Source organism: Bos taurus, chromosome 10 (genome assembly GCF_002263795.3).
Source record: "Bos taurus isolate L1 Dominette 01449 registration number 42190680 breed Hereford chromosome 10, ARS-UCD2.0, whole genome shotgun sequence".
In the NCBI taxonomy this organism is placed as follows: domain Eukaryota; kingdom Metazoa; phylum Chordata; class Mammalia; order Artiodactyla; family Bovidae; genus Bos; species Bos taurus.
In genome coordinates, this window is record NC_037337.1 from 43,460,773 (window position 1) to 43,488,696 (window position 27,924).

Consider the following 27,924-nt stretch of genomic DNA (forward strand, 5'->3'; position numbering starts at 1 on the left):
TAGAAAGTACATTTTTGTTATTAATGTCAAACTTAATTTTATTCTAGTCAGAGTATATGTTGTACAGTAGCACCGCTTTCTATGGTGATAGAAACATTCTGTTGGGTTTGCCCAAAAGTTCCTTCAGTTTAAAGTAAAAATAAAAGACAAAATTTTCATTTTCACCAAGAACTTTATTGAAGTTTTGTTCCACTGCCTTCTGCCATTTTTCAGGCAACTTCATAATTCTCTCTTCCCAAAACTTTTTATCTTTTTGAGCAAAGAGCCAATCTAGGTGATTTTTATGGTCTTCCTGGAAATTGAACTTTTTTCCACAAAGAGAATTTTGTAAAGACCAAAATAAATGGACATCCATAGGTTCAATGTCTGATGAATATGGTGGACGAATCAAAACTCCCAGCCAAGCTGTAACAGCTTTTGCCTGGTCATCAAAGAAATATGTGATCTTACATTATCCTGATGGAAGATTATGTGTTTTTTGTTGACTAATTCCAGATACTTTTCGTCAGGTGCTGTTTTCAGTGGGTCTAAATGAGAGCAGTCCTTGTTGGAATTAATCTTTTGGTTTTCCAGAAGGTCCGTATAGTAAGACTATGGTCTTTCCAGTAGTCATGTATGGTTGGAAGAGCTGGACCATAAAGAAGGCAGAGTGCCAAAGCATTGATGCTTTCAAACTGTGGTGCTGGAGAAGACTCTTTGTGATTCCCTTGGACAGCAATGAGATCAAACCAGTCAATCTTAAAGAAAATCAACCCTGAATACTCATTGGAAGGACTGGAGCTGGAGCTCCAGTACTTTGGCCACCTGATGAGAACAGTTGACTCATTGGAAAAGACCTGGTTGCTGGGAAAGATTGAAGACAGAAGGAGAAGAGGGTGACAGAGGGTGAGATGGTTGGATGACATCACTGATGCAATGGACATGAACTTGGGCAAACTCTAGGAGATGGTGAGGGACAGGGAAGCTTGGCGTACTGCAGTCCATGGGATCGCAAAAGTCAGACGTGACTTGGCAACTGAACAACAACAGTAAAGAGCTCATGATAGAGGACTCCCTTCCAATTCCACCATATACACAACATCACCTTTGGATGAAGACTGGCCTTTTCTGTGGGTGGTGGTAGTTTATTTCACTTGCCCCACAATCTCTTCCATTCCACATGATTGTTCAGTATCCACTTTTCATTGCATGTCACAGTTTAAGAACAGAACTTTTCATTATGTTTTAGTAGAGAATTACATGAGGCAATATGGTCAAGAAGGTTTTTGCTTAACTCATGTGGAACCCAAACATCAAAGTGAGTAACATAACATAACCAGGCTGGTGCAAATGGTTTTCAGCACTTGGTTTGGGTATTTTGAGTGTGTCAGCTATCTCCCAAGTGGTATAATTGATTGTTCTCAATTTATATCTTGATTCATCTATTGTCAAATTGTTGATGCCCATCTAAAGAGAAATCTCCAGCACAAAACTTCACAAACCACTTTTGACATATTTGATCAGTCACAGCACCTTCTCCATATACTGCACCAATCTTTTTTTGCATTTCAGTTTTGTTTTTACCTTTCTTGTAACAATAAAGCATGATATGCTGAAAAAACTGCTTTTTTCTTCCATCTTCAGTAGTAAAATGGCTACACAAAAATTCATCAAATTTGATTTTTTTAAATGCACACTGTTGTGACTACTATCATAATACAGTCTAACAAAATTGTCTTGAATGAAGTTAAAGCAAGTGCTACTCGAGCTGTCTTACAGAAAAAAACCAAACAGATCTTTTGGCCAGCCCAATGTATCTGTACTATCCAATGTGGTAACTTCTAGCCATGTGTGTCTTTTGAGCATTTGAAGTATGGCCAGTGAGAATAATAAGCAAACACTTTGTTTTATTTAATTTTGATTAATTTAATTTAAACAGTCATATGTGATTAGTGGCTGCAATATTGGGCATTTTGGGTTCATAGAATAGCTGGTTGTGAACTTTGTTGAAACTTGTTTTTTGTCCTACTACATGTTTCATTTTTAGAAATATTCCTTGTAAGTGTGAATAGCACTTTTTGTTTACTAATTGTTGATGCAGTGTGCTATGTATGTTGATTAGCTCAGGCTTGCTTATATCTTTCAAACTCTTAACTGATTTCTGGACTGCTTGATCTACCAGATACTGATATCTGATAGGTACTTTAAAATTATGAAAGATGTTTTAAGCTGTGACAGTAGATTTGTCAATTTTCTCTTAATATTCCCTTAAGATTTGTTTATGGATCTTGAGCTAAGTTGTTGCTGCTGCTGCTGCTAAGTCACTTCAGTCGTGTCCAACTCTGTGCGACCCCATAGACAGCAGCCCACCAGGCTCCCCCGTCCCTGGGATTCTCAAGGCAAGAACACTGGAGTGGGTTGCCATTTCTTTCCCCAATGCATGAAAGTGAAAAGTGAAAGTGAAGTCGCTCAGTCGTGTCTGACTCTTAGCGACCCCATGGACGTAGCCCACCAGGCTCCTCCATCCATGGGATTTTCCAGGCAAGAGTACTGGAGTGGGGTGCCATTGTTAGGTGCACACAAATGTGGAGTTGTTACATCTTCCTGATGAACTGAGCCTTTTGCTTTTGTATAGTGAACTTCTTTCTTCTGAGTAATACATTTTGCCCAAAGGCTATTTTGTCTGATATTAACATAGATCTTCATATGTGTTTTGCTGATTTAGTTTATGGGCCTACTGAGCAGGAGTGGCTGAAGTAGGAGGCTGACTGACATGCACAAAATGAGTCAGTCACTTTGTCCATCTGACTTTTGAGAACCTCCTCTAACAGTAAATGCCCTTTGTTGAGCATTCACATGGGACCCAATATTCTTATACTCCATGCCCATTCCAAAGGTCCAGGCATATATTTCTTCAAAGTACCTTCAAAATGTTGGCTGCTCTCTGTGTGAATTGGTGCAGTTCTGTTCCTTTGACATATGCTGCAAGCCTCATAGGTACTATCTGCTCATATATCTGTCCACTCTGTTAGAAGATAGTAAAAGGTTTCTTCTTCACTCTTGCCTCTAAATGTCATGAGTGCCTTTCATGGGCAAAATCTAAACCAGAATCCGGCTAAGAAGGAATTGTAAGAATTGTACTATAGTTTCCACACTTCCAGTTTCTGCCATATAGAGAAGAGCTTAGAATGGTGGAGATAGATCTGAGCATGACACGGATGATGTTCAGCAGAAGGAGTAGCCACCCATTTTCAAAATAGCTGACTCAGAGATGATTAAAGGGTGAGACAGTTCCTTAGAAACCACACAGTATAACTGCATGTGGATTTGTTTGTTTTCTTTCATTGGAATTAACACTTCCCATCTGGTTTTTTCCTTAAAATATGTGAACATATTTTCTCATGATTAGGTATTTTTCTATAACATGCTTTCAGATGGCTCCGTATTCTGCAGAGTATAGCTGTGACATAATTTATTTACAATACCCTAGAGTTAGAGATTTAGATTGTTTCCAATTTTTTGTTAAATAAATAATGCTGTAATGAACCTTTATGTAAATAAATACATATGCACAATCCTGACATTAATTTCCTTAGGATAAATTCCTAGAAATTGAACTGTTTCATTAAAGGGTATGTATAGTTTTTAGTGTTTTTTTAATGCTCTTAATTCTGAGCGTATATATTTTTTAACCATTGCAAGTTATAAAGGCAAAATGCTTATCTCTTTTTATTTTTTAGATTCTCCTTTTAATTAGCATTTCTTCAGTTACTGAGAAGACTGAACTTTTCCCCCTATGTCTATTAACCATTCATTTTTCTTCTTTTTTGTTGTCGTTCAGTTGCTAAGTCATGTCCGACTCTGCAATCCCATGAACTGCAGCATGCCAGGCTTCTCTGTCCTTCACTATCTCCTGGAGTTTGCTCAAACTTATGTCTACTGAGTCAGTGAGGCCATCCAACTATCTCATCCTCTTTCGCCCCCTTCTCCTTTTGCCTTCAATCTTTCCCATCATCAGGGTCTTTTCCAATGAGTTGGTTCTTCACATCAGGTGGCCGAAGTATTGAAGCTTCAGCTTCAGCACCAGTCCTTCCAATAAATATTCAGGGTTGATTTCCTTTAGGATTGAAGTCTTTTCATGTACACACATGAATATATGAAATATATGTGTATATATACTTTATATGTATATATACATAAAATGCCCTAATCATGATGACATTGTTCTTCTAGAGACGTTACTGTTTATGGAATGCTTTTGGATTCAGTAAAAATAAACAGCCTGCTAAATAATTTGTTTCATCGAAGCTCTCAAGTTTCAGGAGCTGCATTATTCCTTGTAACCCTCATCCTCAAAGGTGTTGTTAATAGCAGAACAATTTGAGAATCTACATAGTAGTGTTTTGTGGTCTGTTATGTGTAATCATCTCATTGTAACTTAAATCTCTACTCTTGCTGAAACAATCTTAAAATTCATTTTATGAATTAATACTTTTTTTTGTTTGTTTCTTCAACTCCATTTGTCCCTTTCTGAGTAAATATCCTTTGGCTATATTTTTGAAAGTCAGTCTCGGGTGCTCATTCAAATGTTTTCTCTGTCATTCATCAACTTCTACTGTTAGAAAAGACTTAATAGTTTAAGAAGAAATAATATTTCCTTTTAATTTCAGTTGCCAAGAGACAGTTTCCTAGGTGCTATGTCTTTTGTCTATAAAAGCTTCAGTATACTCAGAGTTAGTCATCTTTCGGGGTTTGATTTTTGCTGGAGAGATGAAGTATAGAGTTTACAATTAAAGTTAGAAATACACACCACAGCATTTTCAGTATATTGAAATGATTATTCTCTATAAGTTTTTGAAGTTCCTTTTCAACATATCTTAATTCAGTAGCTGAGTGGCCAGCTTCCATTAATTTAAAACATCACATAGAACAGAAAAGTCCCTAAAACCCCTTTACTGAGTATAAGATTCAATATGTAAAAAGGTGAAATGATATATACTTGTTGGTTCTCTCCTTGTAAGCTGTACATTTGTATTACTCATAGTAAATGCTGAGTCCCATCTGATTTGCTTCTGACCTGTTTCCTGCCTTTTAAAGATTTACATAGTACTCTGAATTGAAACTAAGCTTAGTTCAGCAAAACATATTTAAGAGGGTTGAAATCTGGTGCTAAAGAGACTTGGCATATATTCCAGAGGACTTTTGAATTCTTTCAGAACAAGGATAATATTTATTGCTTAGATAAAATATAGTTGTGAATAATAAATCAAGTGTAAAACTGTTGTTCTTGCTTATACTATATATTCTAATATCTTTTGGTTATTTTCTATCAAATTCATAAAAATGTTTGTTGAGTACCTACTGTGTAAGCTTCTGTTACAAGTTTTTACGAAACGTAAGACAATCTCTGCTGTCTAGATAATTTCAATCTGTTTTCAATTTTGACCTCTTTTTTTCTTTCACAGAAACCTAAGTTTTTCTAAATAGTTTTTAAAATATTTCCAGACATAATTCATATGCCATAAAATTCACTTGTTTAAAGATGTGTAATTCAGTGGTTTTTTAGTGTATTCAGAGCTGTGCCTTCATTACCACAATTTTAGAACATTTCATTAGCCCCCAAAAGAAAATTTGTACCTCTTAGACATGACCCCCTAATCTGCTTCCAAACCACTTTCTGCCTCTATAGACTTGCCTCTTCTGGACAGTTCATATAAATGGAATAATAGAGTATGTGGTCCTTTGTGACTGGCTTCCTTCATTTAACATTGTGTATTCAAGGTTCATCCATGTTTTAGCCTTTTTTATTGCTGGATAATATTTCATTGTGTGGGTATCCACACTTTTTGGATCCATTTATCAGTTGGTAGACATCTGGGTTGTAGCCTATCTGAATAGTTTTATATGTAGATGTTGATTACCATTAATATATATATAGATTGTACAGTAGATTTCAGCTAGGAAGTCTTTCTTAACTTTAGATGAGATACAAACTAATGATTATATGTTTATGACTACACAGATTCATTTCTATTAATAACAAAATATTTCTATATTTTTAAAAGTTTCCTAACCAAAAAGGAATATTTAATATGGCAATTGGCTTACATTGTAATGAGACATTTTCCCATAAACTGCCTCATTATTTTAAAGTCACAACTCAGATATTTATTTTATTTTACAGCATGCTTACATCATACTTAATATATAATCTCCTTCCTCTTCAGTAAGCCTACTGGTAGCTCTTCAAAGACCTTGGACATCTAAACTACAAGTTCAAAGTTATATATCACATCCATACCTACACGTTGGAGAGGATAATTACATACAAACATCCACTGATGCCTTTTCTCTTTCTCTCACCCCAATATCCACTCTGTCCAAGATCCTTTCAGATCTTATGCTATGCTATGCTAAGTCACTTCAGTCGTATCCGATTCTGTGCGACCCCATAAATGGCAGCTCACCAGGCTCCCCGTCCCTGGGATTCTCCAGGCAAGAACACTGGAGTGGGTTGCCATTTCCTTCTCTAGTGCATGAAAGTGGAAAGTGAAAGTGAAGTCGCTCAGTCATGTCCGACTCCTAGCGACCCCATGGACTGCAGCCTACCAGGCTCCTCCGTCCATGGGATTTTCCAGACAAGAGTACTGGAGTGGGGTGCCATTGCCTGTCTTATTTTGCATAATCTGGCCCTTCATACCCTTGCCAAGTTGCTGCCGATACCTATACACCCTTTGCTGTTCCTCAAACATGCCAAACACACTCTCCTGCACTTTTTTCCCCAAATGATACCATACTATATAATACACACTGTTTTATATCTTGAATTGTTTTTTCATAAAATACATTGGCAATTGTTTCAAATGAGGTTCTTTATTCTTTATGAAGTGAAGTGAAGTCACTCAGTCATGTCCGACTCTTTGTGACCCCATGGACTCTAGTCTACCAGGCTCCTTAGTCCACGGAATTTTCCAGGTAAGAGTACTGGAGTGGGTTGCCGTTTCCTTCTCCATTATTCTTTATAACTACCTTATACTTCATAGACGAATGGATCATAGTTTATTAATTAGTCCCATGTTGATGGGGATTAACATTGCTTCTGGTATTTTGAATATGTATGAGTCTGTCTGCAGGATGAACTCTGAAATGGCATTGCTGGGTCAATAAGAATGTATATTTGTATTTTTTGTAATTATGTGCCAAATTGCTGCCTGAAGATGCTATGTCCATTAAAATTCCCACCTGCAGTATCTGAGAATATAGATTCACATCCCAGCTAATGAAAGGAGTTATCTCTGAACTTTATAAATCTATTATATAAAAATGTATCAATATATTTTTCACTTTTCATTTGCAAGATTCATCAAGAGAATGAATCTCACAATGAAAGTGAAAGAGGAGAGTGAAAAAGTTGGCTTAAAGCTCAACATTCAGAAAACTAAGATCAGAGAAAGAAGAAAAAAAAAAAAAAGAAAACTAAGATCATGGCATCAGGTCCCATCACTTCATGGCAGATAGATGGGGAAACAGTGGACACACAGTGGCTGACTTTATTTTTCTGGGCTCCAAAATCACTGCAGATGGTGATTGCAGCCATGAAATTAAAAGACACTTGTTCCTTGGAAGGAAAGTTATGACCAACCTAGACAGCATAATAAAAAGCAGAGACATTACTTTGCCAACAAAGGTCTGTCTAGTCAAGGCTACGGTTTTTCCAGTGGTCATTTATGGATGTGAGAGTTGGACTATAAAGAAGGCTGAGCACCAAAGAATTGATGCTTTTGAACTGTGGTGTTGGAGAAAACTCTTAAGAGTCTCTTGGACTGCAAGGAGATTCAACCAGTCCATTCGAAAGGAGATCAGTCTTGGGTGTTTGCTGGAGGGACTCATGTTGAAGCTGGAACTCTAATACTTTGGCCACCTGATGCGAAGAGCTGACTCACTGGAAAAGACCCTGATGCTGGGAAAGATTGAGGACAGGAGGAAAAGGGGACGACAGAGGATGAGATGGTTAGATGACATCACTGACTCGATGGACATGGGTTTGAGTAGACTCCGGGAGTTGGTGGTGGACAGGGAGGCCTGGCATGCTGTGATTCATGGGGTCGCAAAGAGTCGGACATGACTGAGTAACTGAACTGAACTGAACTGAATATCTTTTAATATGTGTGAAATCATTTGATATTGTGGTTTTTGTTATTTGCTTGTTTGTATCCTTTGTCTGATTTTCTAATTTCACATTTAAATCTAAGATTTATTTGGAATTAATTTTTATTTATGGTGAGAGCTAGAGTTGAAGGTTCATTTTCCCCCCTTATATGAATATCCAGTTGAATTAGCATCATTTATTGAAGATCATACTTTCTTCATTTATTGCAGTTGCACATTGTTTTAAGTCAGCTGCTTGTGTATTTGTGGGTCGTTTCTGAAATCTCTGGTCTTCTCTATTTGTTTACTTATTTATCCTTGTCACAATATCACTCTGCCTTGATTATTGTAAGTTTTAAGTATCTGTTGGTGTCTCTTAGTGTAAATCCCCCAACTTTGTCTTTAAGGTTGTCTTTGTGTTTTTGGCTCTTAGCCTTTCCATATGAGCTAGTTAATCTTCATAAACAGGATTTGTACAAGAAAGAAATAAGCTTGTTAAACAACTAGAAAGATTGCTGAGAATTTGATCAGTATTATAACCAGTCAAAGAATCCAGGGGAGCATTGATACATTTATTACGGAGACCCTTCTAATCTGAGAACACATATATACCTCTTTCAGTAATGTTTTGTATTTTTCTGTACAAGCCTTAAATATCTTTCATTAGATTTCAGTGGTACATTACAGTCGGCTCATACTAGATTTTAAGAGCTGACCAGGTGCATCTTTTCCCAGATCCACACTCAGTGAGTCACTCTGGTAGATTGAATTGGGTCATAGTGGTAGTATTTATAGCACAGAAATTGGCAAATGCTACAAATCAGGACTTTTCCACACCCACCTACCTCTAAGAGCTGATTGTTAAATATTTACCAGCACATATATTACTAGATGTATCAGGTTTAATAATGATATGTAAATGGAATTTGATTGTTTAAAAAATTATAATATACAGCAAAATTCAAGGTATAATGTACAATACAATTTATTCATATATTTTCCTTAGTTAAGTGTTAGTTCAAGTCCATTTCCTATTTTTAATTGGGTATTTCTTCATTATCCTTGAGTTTTGAAAGTTCTTTATGAATTCTATAAGTTTTCTTAATCAGATATATGATATGCAAATATTTTTTCCAAGTCCATGGCTTGTCTTTTCATTTTCCAAATAATATCTTTTGAAAGCAGACATTCTTAATTAATGAAGTCTAGTTTATAATTTTTTCTTTTATGGATGCTACGGTCCAGATATTTGTCAGTTCAGTTCAGTTCAGTTCAGTCGCTCAGTCGTGTCCCACTCTTTGCGACCCCATGAATCGCAGCATGCCAGGCCTCCCTGTCCATCACCAACTCCCGGAGTTCACCCAGACTAGTGATGCCATCCAGCCATCTCATCCTCTGTCGTCCCCTTCTCCTTCTGCCCCCAATCCCTCCCAGCATCAGTCTTTTCCAATGAGTCAGTTCTTCACATGAGGTGGCCAAAGTACTGGAGTTTCAGCTTTAGCATCATTCCTTCCAAAGAAATCCCAGGGCTGATCTTCAGAATGGACTGGTTGGATCTCCTTGCAGTCCAAGGGACTCTCAAGAGTCTTCTCCAACACCACAGTTCAAAAGCATCAGTTCTTTGGCGCTCAGCCTTCTTCACAGTCCAACTCTCACATCCATACATGACCACAGGAAAAACCATAGCCTTGACTAGATGAACCTTTGTTGGCAAAGTAATGTCTCTGCTTTTGAATATGCTATCTGGGTTGGTCATACATACATACTTACTTCCAAGGAGTAAGCATCTTTTAATTTCATGGTTGCAGTCACCATCTGCAGTGATTTTGGAGCCCCAAAAAATAAAGTCTGACATGGTTTCTACTGTTTCCCCATCTATTTCCCATGAAGTGATGGGACTTGATGCCATGATCTTCGTTTTCTGAATGTTGAGCTTTAAGCCAACTTTTTCACTCTCCTCTTTCACTTTCATCAAGAGGCTTTTGAGTTCCTCTTCACTTTCTGCCATAAGGGTGGTGTCATCTGCATATCTGAGGTTATTGATATTTCTCCCGGCAATCTTGAACCCAGCTTGTGCTTCTTCCAGCCCAGCGTTTCTCATGATATACAATGCATAGAAGTTAAATAAGCAGGGTGACAATGTACAGCCTTGACGTACTCCTTTTCCTATTTGGAACCAGTCTGTTGTTCCATGTCCAGTTCTTTTTTTTTTTTTTTTTTCCATGTCCAGTTCTAACTGTTGCTTCCTGACCTGCATACAGATTTCTCAAGAGGCAGGTCAGGTGGTCTGGTATTCCCATCTCTTTCAGAATTTTCCACAGTTTATTGTGATCCACACAGTCCAAGGCTTTGGCATAGTCAATAAAGCAGAAATAGATGTTTTTCTGAAACTCTCTTGCTTTTTCCATGATCCAGTGGTTGTTGGCAATTTGATCTCTGGTTCCTCTGCCTTTTCTAAAACCAGCTTGAACATCAGGAAGTTCATGGTTCCTGATGCCTGGCTTGGAGAATTTTGAGCATTACTTTACTAGTGTGTGACAGGAGTGCAATTGTGCGGTAGTTTGAGCATTCTTTGGCATTGCCTTTCTTAGGGATTGGAATGAAAACTGACCTTTTCCAGTCATGTGGCCACTGCTGAGTTTTCCAAATTTGCTGGCACATTGAGTGCAGCACTTCCACAGCATCATCTTTCAGGATTTGAAATAGCTCAACTGGAATTCCATCACCTCCCCTAGCTTTGTTCGTAGTGATGCTTCCTAAGGCCCACTTGACTTCACATTCCAGGATGTCTGGCTCTAGGTCACTGTTCACACAACTGTGATTATCTGGGTCGTGAAGATCTTTTTTGTATAGTTCTTCTGTGTATTCTTGCCATCTCTTCTTAATATCTTCTGCTTCTGTTAGGTCCATACCATTTCATCTCTCCAAAATTCATATGTTGAAAACCTGAAGCCCAGTGAAATGGTATTAGAAAGTAGGGCCTTTGAGAGGTGATGAGGAAATGAGGGTGGAACCTTATGAATGGATGTAATGCTCTTAGAAAAGAGATCCCACAGAACTCTGCAGTCTTTCCCACCCTGTGAGGATACAATGAGAAATATGTAACTTGGTAAAAGGTCCTTATCTGACCACGCTGGCACCCTAATCTCGGACTTCCACCCTCCAGAACTATGAAAAAAAATTGTTATACATAAGCTAGCCAGTCTGTGGTGGTTTGTTGTAGCAGCCTAAAGAGACTAAAACTATGGGTCATGCTTTGGGAATCGTATCTAAGAAATCATTGCCAAATACAAGGTCATAAATCTTTTCTTTTACATTTTCTTCCAAAAATTTAATAGTTTTGGATTTACCTTAAGGTTAGTGATCCATTTTGAGTTAATATTTTGTGTAGAGTGTAATATATCTAGGTTTACTTTCTGCATTTAGATATCCTGTTGCAGTACCATTTGTTGTGAAAACTGTTCTTTCTCCATTGAATTACCTTAGCATCTTTGTCACAAATCAATTGAACATCCTAGAGAAATTAAAACATGTGTACACATACCAACTTGTACATAAAGTTTATAACAGCATTATTCATTGTAGCCAAAAGTGGAAACAACCTAAATGACTATCAACTGAATGGATAAACAAAGTATAGTATATTCACACAATGGAATATTATTTGACCATAAAAAATGAAGTACTGACGTGTACTGGATAAACCTTGAAAACATTATGCTAAATCAAGAAAAATCACCAAAAGATCATATCACCTACTGTATGATTCCATTTATATGAAATGTCCAAAATAGGCAAATCTTTGATACACTAATGGTTGCCTAGGGCTGGAGGTAGGTAAGGAAGAATGGGGATGACTGCTAAGGATGTGGGTATTTTGGGAGGTGACCACAACGTTATAAAACTAATCATGGTGATAGTTTGCACAATTATTAAAAACCATCAAATCGATTATTTCCTCTAAATTGATAAATTATATGTTATGCAAATTATATTCCAGTTAAACTATTACAAAAATTAATTGACCAAGAACAAGTCAACTGATTACATATTTGTGAGGGCTTTTCTAAATTTCATTTTGTAACTTTTTGCTGCAAGTATATAACATATAAGAAATCAACTTCATATCCAGAAACTTTGCTAAATTTATTAATTATCTATATATTCTTTTGGATTCTCTGCATACCTAATCATGTCATCTGTAGATAATGATATTTGATTTCTTGTTCTCCCGCCCTTTTATCTTTGGTGAATTATCTCACCTGTTGCACTGGCTAGTACTTTCAGTGTAATGCTAATTAGAAGTAGTCATCCATGTCAGATCCCTAATTTCAGAGAAATCTTCATTATTTCAAAACTAAGTATAATATTAGCTATACCTGTAGATACCATTGATCAGATTAGAGAATTTTCCTTCTATTCCTAATTTGTTGAGTTTCTTTTCAATCAGAAATAAGTGTTACATTTTTATACCTGTTTTTATGAATCTGTTGAAATTATTTTCCCTTTTACTTAATATAGCCAATTGCTTGCCTTTGAATATTAAGCTAACCTTGAATTTCTTTAATAAATAAATACCATGTAGTTGTGATGTATTCGATTTTTTATTGTCTCTGGAGTTGAATTGCTATGTATTTTTAGAACTTTTTGAGTTTAAGAGACACTGGCTTATAATTTTCCTTTTTAAAATATTCTTGACACGTTTTGGTATGATAGTTTTGCTGAAAACACAAAACAAGTTGAGAATGGTGCCTTATTTTTGTTCTCTGGAAGAGTTTGTGTAAAATGCCCATTATTTTTTTTTCTAAATATTTGGAAAAATTTACCATGGAATCTCACCAACTGAGCCTGGAGTTTTATTTTGTTTTGTTTTTGCATGAAGATTTTAAAATACGAATTTAGCTAATTTTCCAGATATAAGATTATTTCTATTTTGTATTTATTCTTGTGTAGTTTTTAAAATAAATGATATTATTTTTTATTTATCTATTTCATTAAAATTATCAAATTTATTAACAAAAATTATTCATAATGTTCTCATATTATTTTTAAATATAATGTAAGATCTGTGTGATACCTTTTTTAATATCTGATAGTGATAATCTGTGGGAATTTTTCTTTTTTCTTTGGTCTTAGATTATTGAATTAATCTTGATCTTCTAGTTTATTGATTTGTGATACTATCTTTATTATTTCTTACCTTTTCTTTGCATTTAGTTTGCCATTCTTTTTCATCTTGAGATGGATGTTAGATTTTGATTTTTCAAACATTTTTCTATTAAATGCATTCCAGGTATAAATTTCCTCTAAGCAAGATTCTAACATGTCATATTTTCTCTACTTCTATATAAATAAGATACTACACACTAACATATTGATTTTAATATTCATATGGAAAGGATCAAAATAGCCGCTGAAGAATTGATGCTTTTGAACTGTGGTGTTGGAGAAGACTCTTGAGAGTCCCTTGGACTGTAAGGAGATCCAACCAGTCCATTCTGAAGGAGATCAGCCCTGGGATTTCTTTGGGAGGAATGATGCTAAAGCTGAAACTCCAGTACTTTGGCCACCTCATGTGAAGAGTTGACTCATTGGAAAAGACTCTGATGCTGGGAGGGATTGGGGGCAGGAGGAGAAGGGGATGACAGAGGATGAGATGGCTGGATGGCATCACTGACTTGATGGACGTGAGTCTGGGTGAACTCCGGGAGTTGGTGATGGACAGGGAGGCCTGGCGTGCTGCGATTCATGGGGTCGCAAAGAGTCGGACACGACTGAGCGACTGATCTGATCTGATCTGAGGAAGGGTTTGCCCACTATTTATAGTGACTTTTCATAAAGCTGTTTTGATTAAGATAAGGTAGGATTGCTGCATCAGTTTGTAGATAGACGAATTGATAAATGGATTAGAACAGTCATTAGATCATTTAGTGTACAACATTTTCTAATTTATTATGATTTCTTCTTTTATTCATAGGTTATTTAGAAATTTACTGCTGATTTCCAGACATTTAGGAATTTTCTAAATATCCTCTTGTTACTGATTTCTATTTTAATTTCTCTATTGTCAGAAAACATATATTATTTTAATACTTTCAAGCTTGCTGAGATCTGATTTATGAACTGGTACATGGTCTATTTGGTAAATTCCCCACATGAACTTTAAAAAATGCATGATTCTGCAATTATTAGATGTTAAATTTGGTCAGGTTGGCTAATGATACAGTTCACATCTTTGACTTTTTTGATATAATGTCTGAACTTTTAGACAATGTAGAAAAATTCCTAGAAGTATATAATGTACCAAAAGTTTCTCAAGAAGAAATAAAAAGCTTTATTACTACTAATATAATTATAGCATCATAAGTATTAATGAAATTGAGATAGTAGTTACAAATTAATCTCACAAAGAAAATGCTAGACCCAGATAGTTTTATAGGCAAGTCCTATCAAAATGTCATAAAACTATTTAATCCTTTACTACTCTTTCTGAAGATAGAAAAGGAAGAATTTGCTAATTCATTTGGTAAAGCCAATGTAACTTTGTTAATAAACCAGTCAAAAACAAAATGAGAAAGGAAAGTTATAGACTCAACTCATTTATGAATCAGTTCAGTTCAGTCACGTCTGACTCTTCACAACCCCATGGACTGCAGCATGCCAGGCTTCCCTGTCCATCACTAACTCTCAGAGTTTGCTCAAATTCATTTATAAATATAGCTGTATAAATCCTAAACAAATTTAGCAACCTGTATCTAATAGTGTGTAATTAATATTCTGCACCCTGAAAATATTAGATTTATACAAAAGTGAAAAGTTATATTACTCACTACATGGCAACCTGCTCCAGTATTCTTACCTGGAGAATTCCATGGACAGAGGAGCCTGGTGGGCCACAGTCTATGGGATCACAAAGAGTCAGACACGACCAAGCGACTTAAGAAGGTAATAGATTAAAGAGGAAAAACCATATGGTCATCTCAATAGCTTCAGAGAAGACAGTTAATAAAATTCATTTTTCCATTTATGATTTTTAAAAATCAACAGTAAACTAGAAGTAGAAGAGAACTTCCTTAACCTGATAGCATAAAGTGTATCTATCAGACCACATCAATTAGAACAAATGTGCCCTCAGATATTGGAGACACTTGCATTAAAATCAGAAGTTGTGCCCACTAAAATCAATCTGGGATCTAATCCGAAATTGACAATTACTGTGTGAACGCTAGTATGTATGGTATTGAAAAAGTTACTTAAGCCAACTCCTAATTTCCTTGTATATCAAAAATACAGATAATAATAAATAACTTGGTGGAGTATTGAAATAAATAAATAACACAAGAAAGCATCTGTGGTAGATTGCCTGATACAGGAATTTTTACCTGTTTTTCTTGGGCAAGGCCAGTTACATATTTGGCTCTAGTTTGCTAAGTCTGTAATAATACTTACACATATACCAGCCAGGGTTCTAAGTGTATTACATGTGTATGTTAATTCACAACAACTTTATGAGGTAAACACAAAGAGGTCAAACAACTTGCCTAAGGTTACTCAGCTAAGAAATGAGGAAGTCTTGATTGGAATCTCGGCCATCTGGTTCCAGAGCCTGTGTTTTTAACCACTACACTATACTGCCTTTCTAAAGAAAGGGGTTGTAGGTTGTATCAGTTAATTATTGCCTGTTATGTTGCATAATAAATGGTCATAAAACCTCAGGGGCATAGAAGAATGGCATTTATTGATCACATGTTGAAATTGTTGTTAGGCAAATCTGTTCATCTTGACTGGGCTTCCTCATGTGGCTGGGGGTTGGCTTGCTGGGGGCCCTGGCTGGAACTGGGCAGTATGCCTCTGCTTCAGGTGTCTCTCATCCTGCAGCAGACTAGTCTAGGGATACTCTCAGGATGAACAGCAGAGGTGAAAGAGCAAAATGGAAACACACAAGTACTCTTTCAAGCCTCTGCTGCGTCATGTCTCACATCCTCTGCTGTGTCATAAAACAAATCACTTAGCTAACCCCAGAGTCAAAGTGGGAGGACATTATGAAGGTACATTAAAAAGGCTACGGATCTAAGAATATATCACTTGACACATTGAAGTTGTTTTATAATATACTACAAATACCAAAGTCTAGGGTTCAGAAATCCTTATATATTAGGGATGATTTCTAAAATAGGGCCTTTGTCAGCAATAGCATTTTGACAATTAAATACAAAACTTTGAAAACACACATGCACGCACACACATACACAAACACACATAAATTTATAGAAAATAGGCAGAAACTTCTTCCAGGAATATTTAGTTCAATTTGTAATCCCAAGGTAGTGGTAGTGATGATGATCATAGCTGACCTTTATGAATTTTCTGTGTGCCCAGCCTTGTTCTCAACACTTTACATGTAGTAACTCCCTTCATCTTTCCAACAACTCTTAAATAGATACTATTAATAGTACCTGTTCTGTTTTACAGATGAAGAAACTAAGAGATTTAGTCATTTCCCAGAGTCACCCACCTTGTTTATAAGATCTCCACACAAAGTTAACTTTCAAAAGCTTTTTATTTTTTGATTGAATTATATCCAGACCACTTTGCCATGGATTTGAAGGGCTTCTATAATCTGGCCCTACCCAATTTAATTATCTGTAACTTCCATTGCTACAAAGTATAATTTTAGAATATGTGATTCTGAGTCCCTCTGTGTATTTCTTCCTACACATGTTCAGCTTTAAAAAGTGTTACAAGAATCCTTAATGTGAATAATTAAACTTATTTCTAAGGGATGAAGTGTAAACTAAAGCTATTTTATTCTTTTGCTCCAAAAGTGGAGGCCTTTGCTTTGATTTTTTTTTTTCTCACTCAATAAACAGAGATCTCTGCACTGATTTAGAGCTTTCTTAAAAATAAAATTCTATTTAATTTGGCCACTTGATGAGAAAGACGAGCTGTAAGTCTTTCTGAGATACAATGTAAGTGACAGCATATATGTCCATAAAAGGAGCATTTCTAATTCCACTGTAGAAGGTGAAGAGGAACTGAAGAGCCTCTTGATGAGGGTGAAAGAGGAGACTGAAAAAGCTGGCTTGAAATTCAGCCTTTAAAAAACTGAGATCATGGCATCCAGTCTCATCACTTCATGGCAGATAGAAGGGTGAAAAATGGAAACAGTGACAGATTTTATTTCTTGGTATCCACAATCACTGTGAACAGTGACTGAAGTCATGAAATTAAAAGATATGCCTTGCAAGGAAAGCTATGACAAACCTCAACAGCATATTAAAAAGCAAAGAGATCACTTTGCCAACAACGGTCCATATAGTAAAAACTATGGTGTTTCCAGTAGTCATGTACAGATGTGAGGCTGAGCACCACAGTTTGATACTTTCATACTGTGCTGGAGAAGACTCTTGAGAGTCCTTTGGACAGCAGGGAGATCAAACCAGTCTATCCTAAAGAAAATCAATGTTGAATATTCATTGGAAGGACTGATGTTGAAGCTGAAGCTCCAGTACTTTGGCCACCTGATGCAAAGAACCGACCCACTGGAAAAGACCCTGATGCTGGGAAAGATTGAAGGCCAAGGGAGAAGAGGGCAGTAGAGGATGAGATGGTCAGATAGCATCACTGACTCAGTGGACATAAATTTGAGCAAACTCTGGGAGATAGTGGAGGACAGAAGAGCCTGGCATGCTACATTCCATGAGGTGTCATAGATTTGGACACAACTTAGCGACAGAACAACAACAAATTCCACTGTGCTCCTGTTTCAGATGTTTGAGAATCAAGAGGTACATACACATTTCCTGTGTTCTGAGACAATTTCTGAATAAATTCTTATCTTATTCAACAGGTGGGTTTTCAGAAAAGACATATGAATGGAGCTCCGAGGAGGAGGAGCCAGTGAAAAAGGCAGGACCGGTCCAAGTCCTCGTTGTCAAAGATGACCATTCCTTTGAATTAGATGAAACTGCTCTAAATCGGATCCTTCTCTCAGAGGCTGTCAGGGACAAGGAAGTCGTCGCTGTATCTGTGGCTGGAGCATTTAGAAAAGGAAAATCCTTCCTAATGGACTTCATGTTGAGATACATGTATAACCAGGTAGGGAAGAAGTTTAAAAAGTTTTCTGATTTCTGTGCTTCTATCCGTTTGTGTTTTTATTTATAGTAGTGTCCAATGTTTCCATTATTATGTTCCCGAAAGATGAACTAGTTTAAAAATGCTATCGTGTAACCATTCCAACTCTGGTGCTTTGGGGACCAAACTATATAGGCCACTTTGTCTGAAGCCACTTGGCTACATTTCCCTTAGAATGTAACACATTTTAAAAAATTCTTCTGCAAATAGACAAGTACAGTGATACAGTTATAAACTTTACATGTTAGTGTTTAAAATGCCGAATAACTTTTGTCATAATTTTTATTATAATTATTTTGTGCCCAACATTTACTATGACATTTTTCATACATGCAGCAAAGCTAAAAGAACCTTGCAGTGAATACCTGGATGTGCACTGCTTAGATTGTACCAATAACATTAATAATCTTGCTTTACTATTGTTGTATCCAGCTATTCTTCCCTGTTTCAATCCATTGCTCTATCTTATTTTTGATTCATTTCAAAGTAAATTGTTGACTTCAGTATTCTTCCCTATAAATATTTCAATATACATCATTATTATGTATTTCAGTATTAGTTTTTTTCTTTTGTTGTAACATTTACATGTAGTTACATCTGAAGTGTATATCTGTTTTGTGGGGGGAAATGTAAATACCTGGGTAGCCCCAAATCCCATCAAGTGTATCTTGCTGTTAACCTCACAAAGTTCTGTTATCTTTTCCCACTCAGTTCTCACCTTTAACCCACCCCCAAAGGCCACCAACACCGTGGTTACATTTGAAATAATAGTGTGGCATAGAAAAGAGGCTTTAGGGGGCATGCAACCAACCAAAAGCAGAAGGATAAATAGGAGATTAGAGTGGGGGAACAGAAAGAAGTTGAGAGAATACCAGTATTTTTGTCTACCCTTTTACCCATAGCAATTCAGATACAAATATGGATGTTGAGGCAGAATAGACATACTACCCAAAGAAACTTTGTGTTATGCATTTATATAATAATTAACCATTTTGGATTAATCTTTTATATAGGTGAGATATTTTTGAACAGCTTTGTAATGTTAACTTTAACATCTTCTATCTCTAGCCTCCAAACAAACCAATAACAGAATGACCAAAATACATTCAGGCTTTTAAAACAAACAAAATTCTTGCCATTTTCTATTTCTGTCATACCAACATTAGTACACTGCTTAATACAGGTAGGAAAACTGAGTGAACAAAATTAGAATACTTTCCATTCTTTCAGGTTATGTAGTTTCAGGCATAACCATAATTTTAATTGTGAAATAAACATTGAAATACTTGATAATGCTTCTCACGTTGCTTATGTTAAATAGTATTTGCTCAAATTAAAGTGTAACAGATTTGATTTTATTGTTCTACACCTATTGCTAGGTACTTATCCTCCTGCCATTTGTTCCCTCCTTCCCCAATCTGGAGAAGCATTTGTGTATATTCTTATTGTGTATATCTTGACATAATATTCTCTCTCATACCTTTATTTCTTTGTTTCTGGAATGCCCTTGCTGAGTTTGCTCACCTGGGAAATGCCTAAACATCATTCAAGTCTTAGCTCTAATATCACTTCTCCTGTGATGTCTTAACTAAGAGTTAGTTGTTTCTTTCTATATGCTTCCAGTTATGTCTAAAATACACACCCATTTTGGCATACATGTATCGCATCATAGTGCTTTGTTAGCATGTCTGTCCCCCCTATTAGGCTGTGAGCTTCCTCTTATCTGGAATGATATCTTTGTATCTGCAGGATGTAGCATACCATGTGACATATGATTGCTCTTCCATATTAATTTTTTTGAATGTGTAAATAAAGCAATTGTATCAGTATAATATAAGATGCGTATATGTTGTTTTCCTTTTGTCTGGAGTTGATGAGGAATACTAACTGGTACAGGTGAGTAGAAGAACCTGTACTATATATCTAGTTTAGTATCATAGACTTTCTTAATTTACAGGAATCAGTTGATTGGGTTGGAGATCACAATGAACCATTGACCGGTTTTTCGTGGAGAGGCGGGTCTGAACGAGAGACCACCGGAATCCAGATATGGAGTGAAATCTTCCTTATCAATAAACCTGATGGTAAAAAGGTATGATGCGAGCTTCTTAAAGAAAATTGAATTTTCACTTACCAGCGGTTACCACTTTTCAGGATCCTCAAAAATGCTCTTTTAAAAACTAATTTGACCATTTGACATGAAGTTTAAAAGGGAAGTGGGTAGCATCTTATTTCATGTCCCCAGCTTCCTTGCTGTTGATCACAGTAGGCAAAATCATAGGGACAGTAGAACAGCAGATCAATTAGCAATGCTGTTTCTGTTTTGTTGGATTGCCAGTGAAAATTAATCATTACAGTATTCAGCAGCAAATTAATATTTCTGTTTTCAGTGGCATTCATGGCATGTGTGAAAAATTACCTATTAAATATTCATTGCTGATGGTTTGCTTTAGTCCTTATGGTATTAACTTTGTGGTAACCCTAATTCCCTGCATGTTCTATAATATATCAATAATGTACTCTACTTGCCTACAGGTTGCAGTGCTATTGATGGATACTCAGGGAACCTTTGATAGTCAGTCAACTTTGAGAGATTCTGCCACAGTATTTGCCCTTAGCACAATGATCAGCTCAATTCAGGTATGGAATAAAATAAATCCATTTTGATGGATATTTCTTTAAATAAAATTATGAATATATATATTTGTATGTAAATGTGGTAGTGAGACAAACAACAGAAATGTATATTATATGTATATTATTTGACTCAATTAGCATACTAGTTCTTATTATTTCTATAAGAGTAGAATTGTTTTTAATTACTGTAATCTAATTTCTGATCAGTTTTCAAATTGCCTACTTTAACCAGAAAACATTATCTTATTGATAATTTTTTCTATTTAAAGTCTACAATTCCCTGGTGGCTCAGACAGTAAAGTGTCTGCCCGCAATGCAAGAGACCCAGGTTCGATCCCTGGGTCGGGAAGATCCCCTGGAGAAGGAAATGGCAACCCACTCCAGTACTCTTGCCTAGAAAATTCCATGGATGCAGGAGCCTGGTGGGCTATAGTCCATAGAGTCACAAAGAGTTGGACATGACTGAGCGGCTTCCATCACTTCAAACTCAGTAATTTTAATGTATGTAGTTACATTGTAACCACCTATTCTAAGTTTTATTTAATGAAACAAAATTTATAGATGTAAAAATTATATATATATATACACACACACACACACACACACACACACACACAACTTTTTATAGTACCTTAAGGTACATTTCCTAGAGAAGGAGATGGCAACCCACTCCAGTATTTCTTGCCTGGAGAATTCCATGGACAGAGAAGCCTGGCAGGCTACAGTCCATGGGGTCGCAAAGAGTCAGACATTACCAAGTGACTAACACACAAAGTACATTTAGGAAAGTAAATGTCTTTCTCTCCTTTTCTCGCTCTCTATTTTTTTTAAGTATTGTTTTTGAAGTTATTGTACACTTTATAATTGTCCTGAAAGCCCTTAAGGCTTTTACTATGATCATAGCACACACAGCATAAACATTTTAAGACAATTTTTAGATATTTTCTATTCACTAGAAAGAGCAAGAAGAGAAAGTGATCAAGAAACAGACCATTAAAGAAAGGTAAAATAATTTTAAAGGGTAGGAGAGGCAGAGTGGTTAGGATGAGTAAATCAAAGCTGAGATCATAAGCCTGTAGGGAGAATGGACCTAGTGAACAGGCAACCAGGGCATGTGTAGCTAGGACAATGAAAAGATGGATAGAAGGAAGACTGAACTTTTTTATAAAGAACTTTAAAATGAAAGTCATGATTATAACCTATGATTGACTAGTTTTTTTTAAAAAAGTATAAGTTTCAGGTGTATAATATTATAGTTCACTTTTTTTTTAATTTAAATTTATTTATTTTGATTGGAGGCTAGTTACTTTACAATATTGTATTGGTTTTGCCATACATCAACATGAATCCGCCCCGGGTATACACGGGAACACCCCATCCTAAATACAGTGATCGCACCATAAGTCTAGTATCCATCTATCGACACATAGTTACCCCTTTTTATCCATTTTGCCCAGCCCTCACCCCTCTTGTCCCCAGGTAACCAGTAATCTGATCTCTGTGAGTTCACTTTTATTTTATTCATTCACTTATTCCACATGAGTAAAATAACATACTTGTTTTTATCCATCTGACCCATTTCACTTAGCATAATATCATCAAAGTCCATCCATGTTGTCACAAAGGCTGGATTTCCTTCTTTTTATGGCTGAGTAGTAATCCAGTGTGTGCATGTATGTGTTATATCTTTATCCATTCATCCTTTGGACACATAAGGACTTTCTGTATCTTGGCTACTGTAAATAGTGATATATTGAACATAAGGGTGCATATATCTTTTTAAATAGTATTTTCATGTTCTTCAGATAAATACCATTACTGGGTCATATGGTAGTTCTGTTCTTAACTTTTTTAAGAATCTACATACTGTTTTCCCTAGTGGCTGCACAAATTTACAATCCTACTAATAGTATATGAAGGTTCCCTTTTCTCCACATCCTCTCCAACATGTAACTGTTCCTTATCTTTTCAATAATAGCCAGTCTAACAGGTAGGAGGTAGTATCTCATTGTGGTTTGTTTACTCTTTTAATGTATTGTTGGATTCAGTTTGCTGATATTTTGCTGAGGATTTTTGCATTTATATTCATCAGGGATTGGCGTAGTTTTCTTTTTTTGTGGTGTCCATCTCTGGTTTTGGTATCAGGATAATGCTGGCTTCATAAAAAGGATTTGAAAAAGTTTTCAGAATGTTTTTAGAAAGATAGATATTAAATCTTCTTTGAATGTTTTATAGAATTTGCCATTGAAGCCATCTGGTCCTGGGTTTATATTTGTTGGGAGTTTTTTGATTCCTGTTTAAGTCTCTTTTTAGTAATCAGTTTATTCAGATTTTTCTTTTTTAATGATTCAGTTTTTGGAGATTGCATGTTTCTAGAAATTTATCCGTTTCTTCTAGGTCATCCAATTTGTTGACATATAACTGTTCATAGTAGTCTCTTATAATCTTTTGTATTTCTGTGATATCAGTTGTAATTTCTCCTCTTTCATTTCTGATTCTATTTATTTGAGCCCTCTTTCTTTTTCTCTTGGTGAGTCTAGCTAATGACTTGTTGAATTTATTTATCTTTTCAACTAGCTTTTAGTTACATTGATATTTTTATTTTTTAATCTCTATTTTCTTTATTTCTGCTCTCATCTATTATTTCCTTCCTTCTACAAACTTTGGGCTTTGTTCTTTTTTTCTAGTCTCTTTAGGTGTAAAATTAGATTGTTTATTTGGGAATTTTCTTGTTTTTTGAGGTAGGCCCATATTGCTATGAACTTCCTTCTCAGAAGCATTTTTGCTACATCTCATGGATTTTGATGTGTGGTATTTCTGCTCGCATATATCTTTAGGTATTTTTAAATTTCTCTTTTTCTTTCTTTCATGATCCATTGGTTATTCAGTAGCACATTATTTAATCTCCACATTTTCCTGTTTTTTTCCCCTTTTTTTTTCTTGTGAATGATTTCTGGTCTCATACTATTGTGGTTGGAGAAGCTGCTTTGATATGATTTCATTCTTCTTTGAATTTATTAAGGTTTTTTTTGTGACCTGACATGTCCTTGAGAATGGTTCATGTTCACTTGTGAAGTGTGTATATTCTGTGCTTTTTGACAGAATGATCTTTATGTATCTGTTCAGTCAGTGTGATCTAGTGTGTTGTTAAGTCCAATGTTTCCTTGCTGATACTCTGTCTGAATGATCTATTCGTTGAGGTAGCCGTAAGATTGACTAACTTTTAAAAATATACTTCTTAATTTAATTAGCCTTTAAAATACTGACTTAATATCTAACTTCTAACAAGTCAATTAAAAATGGATTATTTTTGCCTTTTAAATAATTTTTATTTATATTTTTCCTGTAGACATTAAATATTTTCACTGAAAAATCTGCTAAGTCCTTAGTAATGACTATTATTATCTGAGAAGTAATCTGTTATTGAAAAAAGTACACAAAGTATACTGTTTGTATCAGTACATAAACAAACATCATTAACTTTTCTTTGAAGTTACTGATATTTATCCTCTTTCTCAGGAAAAAAAAAGAGTTTTACTTTAATCTATTCATGAAGCAATAAAGCATGTGTCTGAGGATGTAAGCAACATATTCAGAACTTCCTTGTGATGAAATTTTCTATAGACTTAAATAATTGATTGTAAAGAAGCCAATATAATTTTTCAAGACAAAATTTTATATATGGGTTATTAAGATCCAGATTGCTATTATTTTGGTAAGCTTATAAGAATGATTATTTTAATACTAATTGATGAATTAGGTTCATGAAATAATTTTAACATTCTGCCTCCAAAACAGGTGGCTACTATATTTCTGGAACAGTTTTATGATCATTGTATTAATGCATTGTTTACTGTCTCTCAGGCTTTCTTTACTTCTCTCTCAAGGTCTTATAAATATCATTATAGAAGAATATACATGAGAGAGTTTGATTTTATGATAATTGATATTTCAAAAATAGAGAATAGCAAAATAAGTGCTTAGTTTGTTGCTTATTATTTTCTCATTTTGATTTTATTTCTTATCAAGGTTTATAATTTATCTCAAAATGTCCAAGAGGATGATCTTCAGCACCTTCAGGTAACAGTATTTATAGTCTGTTTTATATATCTGGTAATCTTTTGGGCATGGATAGCAGAACTTTAAGATTTTGTCAGGCCTTCTTGTACTTGTAAAAGGTAACAGTCAGAAAGATTTAAAAACATAACCAAATGGAAGTTGTCACATTTCCAGGTTTCTTGTTCTAACCCTGTATGCTTATGTTCTTTCTAGTTCAGTTTTCAAAGTCCTTTGTTTCAGTAAAGCTACTTGCTTGTCGACCCTGTATATGGCAAAATATATGGCACGTTAGAGTGGAAAAAGAACTTTTGGTTTAAAAATGGCCCAAAATGTGAAGTTGAAGTCTGATGGTCAAGGATTTAATAATTGTTAGTATAATATCAGTTATATGCTAGATTTTTTTCCTGTGGACCACTTTATAGCTATGGGTGAACACCTGATGGTAACTCATAGAATTCTATTTTAGATCTGAAAGAAACCTCAGGAACACCTAACTTATCCTTAATATTTTATGAATGAGAAATTGTTTCTGAAAAAGAATGAGTTGCCAGTTAGTGACAGAGTGGGAATAGAAATCTCATCATCTGATTGGACTCGGTGTTTCTTTCACTCTCCAGGCTGCATTTAAATCTCAAATTAGTAGAAGATTAGATATTTCCTAAAGGTAGTTCTCATCTCTGTCACACTCTCTTCTCTCTTTCAATTCATGTTATTAATAGCTACATATTAATAGAAAAACCTATTGTTTCTCTGATAGTTTCCCTCTGCTTATTTTACAGAAAATTTTGCTTTTAATATATTATCTTGGCAATAAGGGCCCTACGCAGTGTAACAGATAACAAAGGATAATAGCACAGGGTGATCTGTGAGGCTGGAACTATTATTTGGAGTTCACATCTAGCGTTACTCCCAAATATGTTTCTGGTACATCACACTGATCAGTTATGAAAAATAGACGATATGCTGAATAATTGTTAGATGTTTCTTTGAGTGAGCACAACTGCTTCTTTAGGTGTGTGTCATAACCTAGCCAGTTAATGACATGGCACTGTCCAGTACCTGTTTAAGATTTCTAAAAAAGGACTGATTTTGGACTGTGATATTGAGTAAGTAATCAATCTCTTTTTGAGATCATTTAAAATTTTTTCCTGTAAATGACATCACCTCATTCTTTCTCAGAAAAGACTGTGAGTTCAAATTATGTTAGTATATGATTCTGATGAAATTGAGTAATGATTCTGGTCCCCAGACCAGCTTTTAAACATAATATTCCAGACTTTCATTTAATTACTATAATCAGATACCTAGGTACTATCATTTGCTTTCTAGATTCCCACAGTTTTCACAGGAGAGGCAATGTAGTTCTTTGGGGGCAATTCTAAAAGGCCAAAGGAGGGAAGTCCCCTGTGTCAGCACCCTTCCCCAACTCTGAGGTGCCTCTGAAGCTTGCTACTCTTGTGTGATAAAGTGGCATTTCCTTTGTACATATCGGAAAACCCACTTGGCCAGTCTGAACAGAACTCTCTCCAGAGGCCCAATCACAGGGACCACCTCAAGTCTGTGTTCTCTAAAACCTTACATTTCTGGTGAAACAAAATGATATGGTACATCTCAATTGGGAGCAATAAAAAATAAAAGGTGGTTTATTTGATTCTTCACTTTTAAACCAAATGTCTGTTGTTATTGTTGTTCAGTCGCTAAGTCGTGTCCGACTCTTGGCGACCCCATGAACTTCCATGCCAGGCTTTGCATGCCAGGTTTCCTGGCCCTTCACTATCTCCCAGAGCTTGCTCAAACACCTGTATGCCTTTGTAATAATCGAGGCCATTGTGCCATTAAATTTCCTCAGGCAACAATTTTTGTAAATTATCCTACTTAGTTTATAGCTCTCTGGTCTAATCTATGCAAGTTTTGCTTTGAAAGGTCATTTCACATGTTTCTTTGTCTCTTATCTTCCCCACAAAAAAATTGTCCTACATTCTAGATATAAAGGTGTTATCTTTAAAATGGAAACTTCATTTTAAAATGTACTCTATGTCCTTAATTTTAAAATATATGATTATGGTAGCTCTACTTAATCTAATACTTAGTTACTTACAATGATTATTGCAGTCTTAATAATATAGTATTATGTTACAGCTAAAGAAAAAAATTAGTGAAAGAAAGCCAAGAAGATACTGAAGTTTTCTCTCTTTGTGTGTGTGGGTGCATGTGTGTGTGTGTGCGGATGTGTGATTTTCCTTGTAGCTTTTCACTGAATATGGCAGGCTGGCAATGGAAGAAACATTTCTGAAGCCATTTCAGGTGAGTGGGTATTAAATGATAATAAATTCTTATAAGAGTTTCCTGAAGACTATAACCAGGTATATTAATTGAGAGAGTCATGTTTCTTTCTCCATTCACAATAGCAAAAAAAAAAGAAAGAAAAGAAAAGAAAAAACATTGATAGTTAAGTAGAAAAATCCAAAATATAAAAACCTTTATGGAGAAAATATTTTCAAAATTTCATTAAAGATCATAAAGAAAAATTTATATAAGCCAGAGAGATATACTATGATTCCAGATGGCATGATTTAATGTTGTGGAGAATCTAGTTTTCCTCAAATTAACCAATAAACTCAGTGCAATTCCAATTAAAACTATAACAGAATTTTTTGAGAAATGCAACACATTTTTCTATAACTTATCTGGGAAAATTAAGTTCTCTTTTAAGTCAGTTTTTAAAAAGAGAATCCAAATTGGGGGATTGAATACATACTAGAGAACCATAGCAATGAAAATGGTGCAATTCTGCACAGATATGAGGGAAAAAACCTGATGAAACTAAACAGCATTCAGAAATATCTCTCTCTGTATGGAAACCTTGCATTCATTAGTGGTCACATCATAAATCAGTGGGAAATGAGGGTTTGGAAAAACTAACTCACTTTTTGAAGAAAAAAATTGAATTTCTACTGAACACCATAT

The 27,924-nt window shown here is 35.4% G+C and overlaps 1 protein-coding gene across 2 annotated transcripts in view; it reads left to right on the forward strand.

Moving 5' to 3' along the window:
- Positions 1–27,924, forward strand: part of ATL1 (atlastin GTPase 1) — a 74,251-nt gene that overhangs the window by 12,067 nt on the left and 34,260 nt on the right. For both annotated transcript variants that reach the window (XM_059890515.1, NM_001034631.2), the window contains exons 2-6: positions 17,978–18,225; positions 20,219–20,353; positions 20,797–20,901; positions 24,928–24,978; positions 27,205–27,261. In XM_059890515.1, coding sequence (XP_059746498.1) covers positions 17,978–18,225; positions 20,219–20,353; positions 20,797–20,901; positions 24,928–24,978; positions 27,205–27,261 — 596 coding nt within the window. The remainder of the gene's footprint in view (positions 1–17,977; positions 18,226–20,218; positions 20,354–20,796; positions 20,902–24,927; positions 24,979–27,204; positions 27,262–27,924) is intronic.